General features: G+C 36.8%; 1 protein-coding gene across 2 annotated transcripts; it reads right to left on the bottom strand.

Moving 5' to 3' along the window:
- Window positions 2,011–17,053, bottom strand: LOC105177494 (importin-13). Of its 2 annotated transcripts, XM_020699283.1 has the most exons (24): window positions 16,838–17,053; window positions 16,459–16,557; window positions 16,139–16,360; window positions 15,916–16,035; window positions 15,176–15,259; window positions 15,026–15,085; window positions 13,505–13,633; window positions 13,236–13,297; window positions 13,037–13,093; window positions 12,800–12,923; window positions 11,151–11,285; window positions 10,398–10,478; window positions 10,162–10,275; window positions 9,956–10,035; window positions 9,567–9,702; window positions 8,922–9,071; window positions 7,814–7,899; window positions 6,133–6,320; window positions 5,687–5,779; window positions 4,978–5,165; window positions 4,679–4,790; window positions 3,617–3,774; window positions 3,073–3,189; window positions 2,011–2,232 (listed from the first exon to the last, which is right to left on the bottom strand). In XM_020699283.1, exons 1-24 carry the CDS (start codon window positions 17,051–17,053, stop codon window positions 2,011–2,013), a joined length of 3,033 nt encoding a protein of 1,010 aa, XP_020554942.1. The 2 variants fall into 2 exon arrangements, with proteins under 2 accessions (XP_020554942.1, XP_020554943.1); XM_020699284.1 differs by lacking the exons at window positions 16,459–16,557; window positions 16,838–17,053 and having other exon boundaries at window positions 15,916–16,048; window positions 16,139–16,280.

A 17,182-nucleotide genomic window follows, 5' to 3' on the forward strand; every position in this document is an offset into this window, starting at 1 on the left:
AGAAGGGGTGGGGGGGGGGGGTGGGGAGGAGGAAGGCTGAGGGTGAGAATGAGGCTCCTCCACTCAGAATAAGAAGAGAAGAGAAGAGTGAGAGAGAAAGGGGGTGGGGGTTGTAATTGTACGTATGTATGTATTTGTATAGCTGTTTTGTTTGTATGGGTTGTAAAGTAGTGGAATGGGGTTGTCTGATACTGCAACTTGAAACGTTTTTATGTTTGCTGCTGCTGCTCACTCTTTCTGTCTCCCATTACCATTACCATTACCGTTTCTCCAAATCTCATAATTATCTTCTCTCCTTCACCAAAACCCCAAACTCTACCTATGTAATCCTAATTGCTAATTACAGAGGTAACAAAAGATTTTCAGTGCATAATTGCAGTGGGTTGTCAAAAATGACAATAAAAGCAGTGAACTAATAATACAATACTACTGATAATAATGATGCAACAACTATTGGCTTTTGGCTATTGGAGTTGGAGTGACGACTGCGTGTTGTGTGTGAAAGAGAATGATAGGTTAAAAGGTACCAATACCAATACCACTACCACTACCAGCCAGCCAAGCTATGTTGTTGACATACCTCCTACTCGCATTCCTCAACTCATCATCACCATCATTATCATATATGTTATATGTATATGTATCATCATTAATAATGCTAATAATACTCTCTCCTCCTCCTCTCCTTTTACTTAGACAGACAAGCAGTTCGTGACGGCTACAAATACAATAGCATTTCCATTTCCTTTTGGGTTTAGTTTATTGTAAATTCCACATCAACTCATCGGATTCTTGTACGATTGCAATCATCATCATTTATCACCCATTCACCAATCACCATCCCCTTCCTCAAAACAAACATATATATATATATATATTTACATTCAGCAAAAATGTATATTTTCTTATCAAATTCAGATTTTATTATTCCAGCCTCTTGTTTTCTTTTTTGCTTTTTGAGACAGCGAGTCCTCACCTCACCTCACTTGGACATTTTGAGTGCAACATCAGCCAATGCCCATGCGTCCTGTCGTTTGCTTTGCTCTTTTCTTTTTTCCCACTTCTTCTTTTAGTATGAACAACTCTGCACCAAACTCTACTTCTCTTCTCCTGATTCATCAAAATTAATATATTTTACATCACCATGATGCTTAATTAAGCATCACGTCACCTACCACGCACCAGCTCCAACCTCTCTTCATCTCTTCCTTTTTCCCCTATATATATGTGTGTGTCTATATATATGTATATGTTAAACTCCTCGCGCTCTATGACCACACCTGAATCCCAAACTCAGAAATACTTATATCCATTGTTCCAACATAAAAGGACAAGCAGCATTCAATATTTTCGGGATAATTACGTTTATTGATTGACTAACATTTTGTGGTTTAACTGCCAATTTTACTTTCTTCACTTTGAACACCAATAATTATTTTCATTGTTACCCGATGCCCAATTTTTTATAACTAATTTCTTCGTCTTCTTTTTGGCACGTACATTACTTGTCCCATTGAAGGATGCACTTTCCTCAACCCTGCAGCTAATATTGCAAAAAAAGTTTCACATCTTTGCATAACAAATGAAGTCTGCAACATACTATATGATGACTCAGTCTCAGGAAATACAAGGAGAATCAAAGAAATCAGGAAAGTTGATCCTTTTATGCCAATTACTTGGTGGTTGTGGGCTGTATTAGGATTGTGGTCCGGCCTAAACACGAGTATTTCACCCTAAGAACTTGCAGCAACTTACCCATTGGGTTAACCCATTTCTCTCTTTCCTCCGGGCTCCAATTCCTCTTGTCAAACTTTATCCTCAAATGAAAACTGATGAATTCACAGGACGTATCAAATGAGAAGGAAACTCAAATACTATACATACTTCAGGTGCAGTATGTGATATAATGTCATATCCATCCTCTAGATTAATGCACAAATCTCAGAACTGCGAGCTCATCAAAGCTGCCGGCTAACTTCAATAAATTAGTGTTGAAAATGGAAAAATATATCAAGTCAAATTTGGACTATTACGATGGTTATCAGCAAATTCCCTTAACAAGCGTTTTAGAAGTCTTCCCCCTTTCCCTTGCATATGCCCATGGCTACTTAATTCTCCACATTGTCTGCTCTGAAGATAATCTGAAGCCGCAGCAACAAGAGCCTTCAGCCAAATTGGCACTAAAGATTCAGCTTCACCCTGTTTTAGGTACTCCGCAGGCAGCGTCTGCAACTAAAATACCTCAAAACATAAAAAGCTAAAAACACAAAACTCCAGATAGAGGTGCAACTAAATTCTTAGAACATCACAAACACATCAAAACTAGCGAAAAGACCCAAATGAAAATGCAAGAAAAGAGTGCATGAAATCATAACTCCAGACACTAGTTAATTTCCTGTTCCACAACCTATGACTTTATGGAAGTTAAAGCAATTTTGATTTCCCAAATGCAAACAATTCAAGTTGCACACAGTAAACTAAAATTCAATCATCAAGACATCAACCAATAAATCCTACATAGAAGCTATTTAAGGTAACATGAGGAAAACTGAATACATCGACAGTTACAATGAGGTAATACTCAGGGATGACAATAATCCACTCTAAAATGGTACCTATAGGATCTTCTAAACATGTTCCGCATGCAAGAGTTGGCTAAGAACTCAACATAAAATTAGTATAGGAGATCTCTCTGCTTGATGATTTGTACTCAGTATTGCATCAAATTGAAGTTAAACAAGCAGAGAAAATGCGTAATACAAACTAAACAGATGTTACAGGAAATGAGAGACAGATGCTTGGGTATGTCTCACTGTCTGGATGAAGCGGCAGCTTCTGTTTGATTTTCTACCAATAAACTTTTACAGTGATCTTGTGAAGGTCACAATTAATTGAAATTGCTTGATCCAAAACAGGATGGCCACAAAGCAACTAACAGTAAAACTCAAAGAGTGAATTTCTGTTGGCTGATAGAATTTTTAAGTCCTCAAACCAGTTTCTAAAACTAGTACAAGCATACAAGTAGCACACATGTACACGAACACAGAAGAGATAGAGATAGAAGAGACTTACAGCAGAGTAAAGCCATCTCTGTAGAATTTCCCAGCAGAGAACAGCTTTCCACTTTGTTATTTCACTTAAATTGCACATTGCAGCCAATTGTTGGAGAATAGTTGCAGATTTATGAACCTGCAATGGGGCACAATTACAATTTATCAGAACAGATTTTCAGTGTCTTCCTACTCAAGCCTAATTTTCCAAGAAAGCAAGCAGCACGGATCCTTCCAATACCCTGTGACAATGGCAGTGCATATCAAAACAGAAGATACTGTAAACAACAGTTTCCAGAATGAATGCACTAGCAGGATTACTCTCCGGTTATCATTTCCTAACACTGGCAGCCAGATTTCTCTGGTTTAGAGACTACTAACAGCATCTAATTGATGTATCATTTCAGTAAGGAACTGCAGGAACATCAAAACATAATTGAATAATATGTCAACGCAGTTCTTACATGCACTCTTCAGACAGATAAGTAACTGGAGCATCTTACGAATTGCAAACAAGGTAATTCCTCAATTCTTAAAAATCATAATTTGAAGGATCTCATGTTTACCCTTGACACTGCAGAGACGCCAAGTAGAGCATACACCAGATTTGATACCAGGCCCTCACCACTGATAGATATGACTCTTATGACCATATCCTGAACAGATGTTTCAGATGTGGATCCCTCAGGTTCCAACAACAAAGCAAGGCCAACCTCCAAGAAGCCTGTAAAGCTCATGAATAAGTTAAAAGATCAATAAGGTGAAAATGGCAGCTAAAGGAAAGATGGATAATGAAATCAATTTGGTGAAATTGGTGGCTTTTCTAGTAGGGAGATCATGAAAGACTAATTAAATATAGTTATTTCATTTGCAATGTTTACCAGACCAACTATCACATAAGAAACCAGTTAAGAACCTGCTATTTTACTAATGATAAGAATGAAAGTAAATCTCAAATACTTCCTATTGTTTGGTACGAGAAAAATATATTGAAAAGAAAAGGCTAGTTTTTTTAGTGTTTAACCTTTTCACTTTATTTATATTAGAAAATAAATAAGTTAATATTATACTAAAATAATTTTAGTATATAAAAAATTTAAAAATCTTATTTGTAGAAATATTCATCAAAATGAGTATTGTCCATTTATTCTAAATTATTCAGTTTAAATAAAAAAAATACTACCAATGATCGACGGCGTAGTAGTTTTCCGGCGATTTAGTTATCTTTTCTCAAAAACTATGTAACTGTATTATCAGCAGCAAGTGTAACGAAAAAAGAATTTGACAGAATTATATATATGGGTTATACAGTAATTAAAAATAAAATATGTATTTTTTGTCTTTTTAGCCTTATAGGATTTCATATACATCTACCAAACACCAAACCTTTTCTTATACATTCATTTTATTTTCCACTTTTCACCCCATCCAAACAAACCATAAATTGATATGAGCTTACACCAAATACACCAAAATCACCACTGATTCCTTTTGGAACAAATTCAAAATCTCCCATTGAAAGCGTCCCAGAATGCAAGAATTTTGGTAGTGTGTTGAACTATAACATGTGTAGAAAAAGAGGAAACATATGGGATACACAACAATACCCCATCTTCAAGAAGGCTTACAGGTCACATATGACATTGCTGATAGAGCTGCACCACGATGCAAAGCTGTAGAACAAATTCCTGCCTTCTGCAAGGATACTTCAAAAAGAGAACCAGAGGCAGCTAATACTTCCTGAAATGCAAATTAGCATTGTTTTCATTGTGTAAATTGACAAATCAAAATATGAAATTAGTTTGACAAGAGTAGGAGCAAGGAGTTATGCATAAACATATATATCATCTGGAAGCATAGTGAAACAATTTGTTTTACAACTCAAGAAATCAATACAGTGAAACATGTCGAACATGAGGACGAGCACCTTGGAGCAACTGCGAACATATGCAGATGCGAAATTTGTGTAGGCCTCAACCACATCGGGCTCTTGATCACAGATGTACGACGAAGTAAGAGCCATAACTGATGTTGAAGAAGAAAATCTTTCAAACGTTCTCATGAATAGAGGTCCATATTCCTCGTTAACGCCAAATTCCTCGATAATGACAGCAGCTGGCAAAACAACAATGATAATAAGGGGAGACAAAAACAACAGATGGCTCACTAAAATGATAAAATGAAGGGACTTCGAACATCCACCAGGGATAAACATGGTATAACCACGACCCATTCAAACATTTCAATCAATGAGGAAATTTTTTAAAAAGACATGAATCCTGCAATACTCACACTAAACTAGGGCTCTGCTCTACGGTACATGGAAAAGGTTTTGAGTCAACCAATTTTCAGACTTAAATAAGTATTTTCCGTATCTCAATCAATTATCGACAACTTGCTGGTGAATATCAGATTAAAGCAGCCTATTGATAAGGTTAAGTATATTCTCTTTTGAAGTGATGCCTGCCAAAGTTTCTTAGATCCAAGCAACTAACTTGATATGCAGAATAACATTTACATTACTTTCTTAACCATGCAAACCCAAGCAATAATGAAAATTTCACAAATCTTTCTCTCTGGTATTCGTATTTCGGACACTTGCAAACACCAGGCCCACTCATTGTAAATGTTATCACCTGTTTTCATGTAGCATTCATGACTTTGGAATGACATGAAATTGATTGACATAGAGTCGAGAACCTTCGGAAATAGTGTCCCAAACTTCTGACCTGCAATGTACCAACTAATGTTATGACGCGAGCCCCTTGGTTTCAGATTTTAATAGTGAACTAAAAAACTAATCTTCTCCAGAATTTTTTATAAAACTATGATGTTCCAATAACAGTTTCTCTCTAGCTTCCAGATTATATGCACTCTATCTTGAACATAAAAGTTGCCCTCGGGAATTCAATGGTGCATATATTTGAGGACATCCATTTCTAATAGGTTATATATGATGTAGCACAGGTTCCTTAGTGATGACCATTGAGTCTTCTGGCATCATGGTCTTCGACCAATGTGACGGGTTTAGGCTAAGAGGGTGTTGTCTTGGTGCCTACAAAAATAATGACAATAGTGAAACCTGATGCCTGAATTGCCAGCCCAAGAGCTCTGCAAGCAGCTGCAGACAAGTTTGCGCTTTCTATGTGTTCGGACAAAAAGAGCTTCTCAAGCATTGGCCAAAACAGCTCAAGTAAAGCAAGGATAGACCCATCTGGATCCAGACTAGTAGATAAATGTACTGCAAGATAGCTGAACACAGTACCAATCCTGCAATGATCAGCCAGTGATTAAGCTAAGAAAACCATGATATTGATATATGCAGCAATTTCTACGAGGACACAACATTTATCCAGGCAATAAAGTCAATTTAGAAGCAAGGCAAACAAAGAGAAGATGAAGCGATCCGCACCATCACTGGAACTTCTGATGTTGTCCAAATCAACATCATCTCATTCAAACACCTAAAAAATGGAAGTAGTGAAGCCATGGTGACCAAGCCTAATGGACACAGCAAAAATTTTGGTGATGTAGGTCAATAATACACTAATGTAGCTGTTAAGTCATTTTCATCTGCTTCCGAATTTTATGTATAAAGGATAATCTTCTTCTTCAACTTGGCTAACAGAGGTTATGGCAGTTACACATTAATATATTTGTTCTTATTCAAATTTTCTTTACAGCAGAATCAGCAGTGGGAAAATCCATGGAAAAGCAATGAAAGGATACTTCTCATGAGTCTAAATAGAAATTGCCCAAATTCAGCCGTAACGTTGATATCGTGGCATTCCAAACTTTCCTATTCCTTTCTCTTCAAAGCATCCAAAATAAGCAAAGCAAAAAACCGACTTTTGCTGCTTCTTCACTACAACATGTAATAACATTTCAATCTGATTGCTACTTTTCTTTAATTTTAATGATGAAAAAATTTCGGATTCACCTGCCACCATCAAATTAATTTGAAATTCTTCAACCACTTACAGCATCCCCACATAACTGAGCCTATTTCCCTCACAAAACGTACATAGCCCTCCCACATAGGACATACTATGCAAACTATTGACTTACCACCATAAACTGTTACCTTAGCAATTTAAGCTTATACTATCTACATACATATGTTACCATATGCAGTTGAAAAAACATTTTAGCAGATGAAAACATATTCACAATGTGCGCGTTTTGATATAGGTCATCTTAGGCACAAGATGTAACAGAATATTCCCCGGTCCTATGTTGCATATAATGATGAAAAATAAAAAAATTGCTTAAGTCGAAGACAGCAAAGGCAATGTAAATGATCATCACACCATAAATTTGTTCAACTGATCTGATTAGTCTACTTTTTAATAGATTAGTCAAAGTCTCAGCTTAGAACCAGAAATTTTAGAGGCAAAAACAATCACAAGTTCATCAGTGTATGAGACTATGAATTCTATAAACAAGTGAAACACACTCGAAATTTTACATCATAATAAAATAAATAAATAATTCATTTTCTTAATCAACTAAGAAAATTGGCAAGCAGTCATACATGGATCAGTTAATATTGAAAGCTTAACCAACACAGTTAGGCACTGACTAACTGGGCCAAATGCCTAAACTGATAATATAACTAAGCCACAGGCCTCATGGCCACTCCCATAATTCTCCCATAACCAATTTATGTCATGTTAGGCAAATAGATGACTGCATAAACCTCCAGCCCATGAAAATACTTCACCTGAGAACCACAAATAAGCATAAATAGTGCAAGACCAAACCTATGTAGCCCTCTCACAGCTGAGTTGATTGATTCCATATAAGTTGACGGATTTTGCCTCAAAGTATGCCCATGATCTTCATCAATCTGAATCAATGAGGATGGGTACTTTAGTATCTTCAGATTTACAAGACTTGATAAACAAAGATTAGGCTGCATCTTGAATGGTTCTTCACTGATTATAGGAAATTCCTCTGTTAAGGAAAAGGAAACTCAGAAAACGCTGTCAAAACTAAAATAAATCTTTTTTCAGCCAAAACTATGTCTGGCAAAAGGAAGCAGATGGGAGATTAGACAACAGCCACACAACAAAGTATATATTCTTAATCACTGACTCTCTAACAAGGAAGTCAGATTACTTTGCTGTACAACATAGATTTGAGATTTAGGTACAACTGGTAAAATTGTGATTTTGGTAAACTGAACCCTATTACCAAATGTGCCTGAATCCTCTAACCAGCTTACAACTGTGGCTTAGGATCCTTAGTGCAATATCCTTTGTCCATCCGTCAGGGAATAACAAGTATTAGAATTTAGTCCACTCAAATGAAAGAACATGAGAAGACCAGAAGTGCAACATATTTCACCAGCAGTTCAGAATATTTCATCCTGAAGTTCTCTCAAGCCAAAAGTACGTTAGTTGGAGGGCATGGAGAACAGCAGCTGTGACCTACAAGTGAAGTTTGCCTTAAATAAAATTGATATATCCTCACGTATCGGGTTTTATATGAGTGCTTGTGAGTCAACATCCACCTAAAGTGAGTCGTTGTGAGGAAAGCTGATTGTGCCTTTCAAAATATTGTAGTCTCACTAGTCACTACATAATACTTCGCAATCCATACAAGCACTCAGAAGAGTAAAGTATGAGATCCATTAGTCAAAAGCCTGGTAAAGTTGGACAACAATAACAATTTGAGAAGCGTATGTCGGAGGCATAATCTTGCAACTATTATGGCCTATGACACTTAGGTTAGTGGTGGTGTGAGTGCAAATGCTTTGTGATGAACAGAGAATATAGATTAAGTCATAAGACCAAACACAAAATGAACACGGAGGAGTTTGGAGTAGATGCCTGAAACAAGAAATTAAAAAGACCAAAAAACACTTACAACTTTTCCAATATTTTCATAAGAAGGAGAGAGCAATCTAGCAAACAAGTTACTCATCAGCTTCTTGTCAGGGATAGAGCAAAATATCAGAGTGATGGCACCAACTACTTCATCCTCATCCTCCAAGGGCAATTTCATCTCTTCCAAGCCCTAACAGCCATTTCTGTTGATAGTTACTAAAGAAGAAATCGAAATGTCTGCAGGAGCAGCTGTGTGTGATTAAGATATTACTATCTACATCACCATACATAAAAGATTATGCGCATAAATGGAGTTGACATTTTCATGCCAAAGTGGTCTTATTATTATGTTGCTTTGAGTTTCTGGAGAGTGGTAAGGATACATACTTTACTTTTTTTATCTAAAATACGAATTGTAATTTTCTATCTATTCTTGTGAATATTAAGTCACTCAAAAACAATAGGAAATCAAGGACCAGTGCCCCAAGAGCTTTGTCATGTTATTTGACCATCTTGTAGACCCACGATGGCAGACACTGTAATAAATATAGGCCTCACTAAAGTTGGATGTACTGGCTTAAATTTTAAGTATCTGCCAAAAATTGTCACTTCTCTCAAGATTAAATTAAACAGTTGCCTCATGATATGACATCTAATGCATTTATTAGATAGCCATAAAACTGACCTCTCCTATCCAAATTAAGATTTCCAAATTGGAAGGTTCATGCATCATCGTAGCAGCTTCTTCACAGAGTTTGCGGAATGCAAAAGCACAAGCACTCGAACAAAATGGTTGACGAATCCCAGAACCCAAAAATAATCTGAAAGTAGCAGGTCAATCACAGAATATAATAGCAGTGCAAATTAAATTCTTGAAAAGGGATTGAGTTTCGCAATACATTATAACTTCAATGCTGGTATAAAGAATAATATAAATTCAGATACATTCGTCTTATTCTAACATCATTCAGCACATAATCCTTTCTTTCCATACAGATTAGAAATACTAAATGAAGTATGCTTGAAGGAAATCACTATAATGCGGTATAATGTAGCAAGTTTGGAAGCATTTACATTAATGGTATAATGTTGGTTTGAGAAGATGACATCCACTTAGCATAGGAACCAATGACTTCTGCAAGTGATTTGTATACCTACAACGGAAGCATTCAAGAAATAAAGTCATCAGGTAAGGTCGCTTTAAGATGTTAATATTCCTTTGAGACTTGGCTTAAGAAGAGTTATCGTTCAGTCAGTTAAGCAATAAACAGAAGACATACAAGGTACATAAATCCCCTGAGGTCTGCAGATGACTTGCTGGACAAAATCATCACCAGTTGCATGACAATGGAGATATCAAAATGATGTCCCTCTTTAAGAACAACTTCAGCAACCTAAAAGGAGCTAGCATTCAGAAATCTACAGATAAACCTCCAGGGAGATCACTGCTGGTGACGATAAAGCAGTGATGATAAAAGAATAAGGAAAGAAAACTTATGCAGGACTTTCGACTCACCGCATTAAGGATGAACAACTTCGTTTCGACCTCTTTCCAATAAATATCAATGCTGGCAGATTTCCAATTTCCAAGGAAAATCTAATATGTTGTTTACAGGAAACATTGGATTAGGGTAGAAATAAAAGTAAAATCAACTAGTGATGAGAATCAGATTTTTTCAATTTCTCACTTGCATTTACTTCATAATAACTAGGTAACAAGATGGGCATAGGAATAGCATCAAGGTCATTGACTTGTATTATTTCAAATTAGATAATATTTGATTGATTGGTCGTAGGTCATTGACAAAAAGGATTTGTAAGCCAATTCTTTTTCCCCCTTTTTGTCCAAATCGCTCCTCTTTTTGCAAATTACTTCTGTCAGTGAGAGTTTAGGGAATATCCCAATTCATGGAACCAAGATCTCACATATATGAATTGAAAGGGATCAGTCATTACACAATGCAAACTAGGAATCCTTTTTCTTGTATAATGGAAAAGATTAGTTGATTATTTCCCTATTGAATCATGATATAAAACACAACCAATATCCATCTCTTCCAAGAGGATTTGAGGTATATTAAGTGTAGTAATATTCTTCCTTTGCATCAAATAGTCTGTCACTTTTGGGGCTAAGAAATTTGGAAAATTAATTGCAGCTTGAACTGGCATCTTAAATTTGTTTAGCTATGGTAGCATACTCAAATTTTCATAGTAACACAAGAAGAGATTACCAAATGGATAACTGTTCTAGGATACATGCAATCATCACCTTCTGAATAAATAAAGCAGACCCCAAAAGCTGACAAATGTCCACCAAAAGTTCCACCAAATTCATCCTAAATTGTCCAAGACCATTGGGCACATCAAGGGCTCTTCCAGTGTCATTATATGTGCAATCATCGACCTGGAAAGACATGAATCAATCATAAGAGAGAAAGTAAAGTTGTAATTAAGAAGACAAAATCCACTCACAGTATAGTTCGCAGAATGGACCCTAACATATCTCAGGAACGAACTGAAAGATTCATCAATCAATCTTCTGGAAACTACTAAAAAGAGCAGGTAATGAAATTGTCCGGGGCAAGGGAGGACCACTTATAATCATTTCCAGTACTTCCTACTCTACATTTGCCTTAATGATTGGGGGGGTGGAGGGGATATTTTCTTCCCACTTCCACATTTGGGACCTGATTAAGAGGTAATGGGTAATGTCCCTAGCTAATTGCTACTAAACTAAACACCAGTATAACATATGAACCACAAAGATATGAAAAGATTTGGTAGTAGACATCTTAATCTTGGGAAATGTGGCATAAATGAAACAAAAAAGGAAGAGTACTCAATCCTGTATCTAAGCTAACCAAGATACTTTGGTAGATGTTTGTAAATACTTGAAACACAATGCATATTAATCCCTCTTCCCCAAACTCATCACTCCTATCCCTCAAAAGTTGAAATGTCCCAAAATAAGATGCAATTTCCTAAATTATAACTTCTTTCTAAAGACCTCCTCTCTGTAAAGGTGTGATGCCAGCTAAATCTCAACTATTACTTTTGAGGCAAATAGCGTAATAATGCAATATAGTTATACTTTTCTACACTCATCTTAAACTCCCTTCCGGTTGAAATTAGGACCACTCAAATAGTAGAAATGTGATGTATTTCTATTGAGAGTAGTAAAATGTGATTGAAATATTTCTTTTTTATATGAGAAAAATATTCCTACAACCAATCACCATCTTGACTTGGTTGGATGAAGTCGAATTGGATACATCTCACAAGCAAGCACAATCTTTATATTCACATCCAAACATGTGGATCCAAGAATCTGAAAGAAGTCTTAAATTTTTATTATTGTATTTACGGTGGCCCTTTAAGATGCCCCACATGCATCTTACACATCCACATATAAGTTAGGGGCTATGAAACATGTCTGCTAAATGGATCACCTGTCGTTCAAGTTCAAAACAGCAGCAATTGACAGGATCTTTTTCGCTTTTTCATTAGAGAGATGAAGGCCGACAAACTCAAACCCATTCCTGAGCTAATGACAAGTTTAGTTCCTCAAATTTTTCAGGAGAGCGCTGCATTTGATACTCAAATGATTCTAGGGAAGCGCCGAAAAAGACTGGCAAGCTGGAAATTTCTAACAGAGGAAGATTAATTTTTATTTATCAGTTAAGCACTCCTTCATCCCATTTATAGTTAAACTTAAGGAAGATGTCTCTCTGACGGTCCAAGAGAGTAGACAGATACGCCTGGAATTATTTCTTAATTAACAAAGATTTTCTAGGTAAGAGAAATGCCAAAGATTCCTAAGTGGGTGGTTTTGCCCCTGCGAACAAGATCTCTCCAGGTTTCCAGGAAAGCTATTATAGTCATCAACACCAAGAAGAGTTCCTAAACATAAACACAAACCTGAACACGCAACAAAAGAGCATCAATCAATGATGAGAAAATAGGAACAAAACATTCTTCCAAGTTCTTCCTATTTTCAGCACAATCCACGTCAAGCCCAATAATGTACCCAGCAAGGCTACACCTGGTATGTAAAAGTCAGAACAAGTTCAAGATATAAGGCCTCCAAATAGAATAAAAAGAAATGTTTTTCATCATTTATATATGTACTGGGAACACATAAGAAATAAGATGTACCAAAACTGCAACGTTGAGTCCGCAATCTCCCAATCTTCACTTGGAAATGCCACACAACTGCCAACATATAAAACATGTTAAACAAATTGAGACCAATCCAAGCTTCACAACTTTTAATTCCTAATAAAAACCACTTTGCTGGAGCGACGTTTTCCAAATGGCACTTTGTTTATAAGATTTCCAAAGACCTGAATCTGACCTCAAGAGAGCATCAGCCAGTTCAAGTGCTTCAGTGTTTGCTTCCACAATCAAAAAGGGTGCCTGGCACAGAAACAGACAAGTTAATCAAAGTCGAAGTGTCAAGTGAAATATTAAATAAATAAAAAAAAAAGAAAAGGGACAAAATAAACAATTAACGGTTTGCTTCATACTTACAATTGACAAAGATGCCAAAATGTAGCAGAAGATTAACAGGAACGAGTGAATGTATTGCACACAATTATAAAATTCATTAATTCAGATACTCACAGCTTGACCAATTTCTGACATCAAGCATGCTAGTCGTCCTATCACTTTCTCATCTCCACTCTTAAGAGCAGGAAAAAGAAGTTCTTCCTTCAAATATCCAATTCGGGATAGTAAAACCTGCGGCAGACCCTAGAGAGCAAAATTGAAAATAAAGTTAATTCTGGTTGAATATAATCTGTTGTCAATGAGTTCTTATTGGATAACATTCTTTTAGGAATCAGCTCCGATCTCCTATAGACATGAAAGTGCAGAAGATTTCTTTTCTTTTTTTTTTTTTTCTGTGACCTTGAAAGGGCATTCATAAGGATTAAGCAAGTAAGAATCAGAATTGATTTTGTTCTGAAATATAACCCATAAGGAAACAACCTAAAGAAAATAACCATGCTTGTTGAGGCAAGCAACAAAAACACGAGGTGGAAAAAGAGAATAGCATTAAGTAATCCCTTTTGTCAAGAGAGAACAAAAGCGAATTTGATTAAAATCTCAGAGGTTAAGAAGCGAGGAGGATAAATCTTAAATTAATGCCTTGAAACTATTCTGACAAAAGTAGACCAATCAGCATTACTTTTCTTCACTATTCATTTGTCATTTTAACAAGAATAAGAACGAGGACCATCTTCGACCAATTCTAATCTCTCATATCATTTTTCAGTTTCTCTCACTCAAATTTCATCGTGACAGAGTCTTCATGGGATGTTAATTGCAGTAGATATCAGGAGAATCTCAGTTTACCACTAGAACTCTTGTGTATCGTCTTCTCGTGAACCCAGACCTAGTGAGGCTCCATTCCATCATTAACAAACAGCCTTGAGAACTGATTAATTCGAACAATAAATTGTAGCAGCTATACTGAAAAAGCACTAACTTACACCACTAATCCAACTGGAACTTATAACTTATTTGATAAAGACAGACCAATCTTAGTCGATTGATGTCCAAAGTTATTTAAAGTACCTAATGAACAAGATTCCTATTCCTAAAATATCCTAAGCCGGAATTACAAATTAACGTAAACACAGCGAGAAAGCCCTTCCCTTGTTGTTCAAAGAGACCTCTTGTTCATCAATATGGCAAAATGATGTAGTAGTAAAATCTCAACTGTTGTCATGCAAGGCCTCTAATGTCATCCGAAGATTCAGATTGTCAATATTCCATTTCCACTTTGTTGTAGGCTACTGCAAATCCTGACTGCCTATCAATTCCTAGTTCAACCACTGCACTACTTGATTACTGAAGGGTTCGAAACACTACACAAAGAACAGGGAACCTACTTACATAATTCTTGAACAAACTAACACTTCATTCATTGAAAGCATCATCATTTTGTAGGATACTTGGTGGGTTGTAGCATGTAGGCCTCTTCTTTCTACAAGGATTCTATAAGTGGTACATCCTAGCAGGATATCATGAGCAGGAATACACCTTAGTGATTCTCAATCAAAATATTTTATTTCTATATGAGTAAACATGCTGAGAAATATAATGCAGTATGGCAGACATAGAAATTCTATAGGATTATACCTCGTACCGACTCACAAGCTCAACAAGAACTTCAACGGCCACATCAAATGAAGCTGCAACCTACAAATAGCACATAAGTCATGAAAAATTGCTATGCATCTGATTCTGAAGAAACCTCAGAAACACCATCTAAAGTAGGAATGATAATACCTGCAAGGAACTGAAAACAAAGTTAAAAAGTGGATGGGCTGGCAGAGAGACTGGAGGAATGACCGAAAAGCAACCAGCTCGAACCTAAACGCATGGAAGTAAACAGACACATCAACTAAAAACAAGCATGGAAGTGGAAGAAAACGCATGGTGAAGCATGCTCAATGAGACCAATTGCATATCAAAAGATTTAGCACAGAGACCAATGCCATTTTTCCATAAGTGTTTAAGAATTAGTAAAATAATTATTGTTTATCTACAAATTAAATTAATTAAGGCTATATAGCATCTTGAGGGGGATGGAGGGGGTTGGGGTACAAATCCTTCAACTAGGGGAGGGATATGATAAACCAATCAAGTTTCTTGTTATTGAGGAGGGCAAGAGCTTTCTTCCCATTCTTGAGTATATATATAATCCTTGTGGGAAGGGGACAGAACTTTTCTAAGCCTTCCTCCAACTTCAGATGAGCTGAAAGGATCAGATTTATGTGTATAGGGAGGTAATCTCTCCACATTTCCTTCCTTCCTCATCAGTTCACTTTTTACCAACCAAAGCGAGGATCTCCAACACTTCCCCTTATCCCTCCTCCAGTCCTCCAAGTACACATACTCTAAGTTCCACATCAATGATTTGGTGAGACTACAAAATCAGTTGAAATTGGAGATTACAATAGTAACAATACTTGATACCACTATCCTTCCCTCTCTCATGAATCTGGCATGAATTTATCTATTCTCACCCAGCTTAACAAGCAGCGCAATATCTTTCTGCTCCTAACATGGGGTTGAACATGGCTGCCAAACCCCTCTTGAGATTGCTGCATTAGAAAGTCAAGTACCATAGGAGTACGTGCGAGAAGCTGCAAAGAAAAACTACATTTGACGTGAGCAGATAGCTCAAACAATGGTTGTACGTTGAAAAATCAGTAGAAGTTAGCAGTTGCACAAATCAGAATGTAAAACCTCTTGCTCATACTCGTAACGCCGAGCAGAGGGTATATGGCAATCACTGGTTTGATCCTCAATAATTTCAGGCAAGACAGTGAGCATCTCTAAAACAGCATTATTTCCATTATCTTGGCTCTGTAAATTCTGCAGGCTGTAGAACAACTTCTCGATGGGCTTTCCATGCTCTACAGCATGAAGTACAAGCATAGAGAGTGCAAGACAGATTTGGGTTAACAGCTGCTTTGACACACACAAAAAAAAGGGAGCATCAGCAAAGACTTTGACGATAATACGTAAGACGGCTAACATAATGAGAAGAAATCTCATTTGAATACCTGAGGAGGGCCTGAACTAAATCTTTTAGCAGCTACGAGAAGCGCATTTAGGAGTGCATCCTTTGCTGCTAAATGCAAATTGTATCCTTCATTTTGAATCTGCAGGGAGATGAAAACAAGTCAACTAAAATTGATCATGCTACAATCCAGAGGCAATATTCTAGAAATAGTTGACAATATAATCAAATACGATGAATCGTTAAAAAATTATATATGAGGGCATCACATTGATATGATAGAAAAACAATGCGAGTTAAGGGTTAGGTTTAGAAATAATAACAACATATATAAATCATAAGAAGGAGTAGTGGAGTAGGAGTTGTGTCGACTGAGAAGAGGGTTCAAGTAGAGAAAGAGTGGAGAAGATAGAAAGAGAGACCTTCCGCTTGAGAATCTGGGCGGCAAAAAACTCGACCTCGTAATCGGAAAGGAATAGGTGAGGGTGGTCGGAAGTAAGAATAGAAGTGGCGACTCCCCAAGCAGCGTCGGTCTGCTGGAACTGGACGAGCCACTGATTAGCTGCGACGCGGTTGCAGGATTGAGTATCGTGATTGAGGACGTGGACGGCCTGGGCTACCTTGATGTGGAGCTCCATACACAGAATTCAAATTTATTGTTAATGATGAAAATGAAAAAGAACCACCAGGAAGTGACGTCTGTTACTGTAGTCTGTCTGTCTCTCTCTCTCTCTCACTCACTCGGGGTCAGGGGTGCCCGCGTCCAT

This window comes from Sesamum indicum, linkage group LG15, assembly GCF_000512975.1.
Source record: "Sesamum indicum cultivar Zhongzhi No. 13 linkage group LG15, S_indicum_v1.0, whole genome shotgun sequence".
Lineage (NCBI taxonomy): Eukaryota > Viridiplantae > Streptophyta > Magnoliopsida > Lamiales > Pedaliaceae > Sesamum > Sesamum indicum.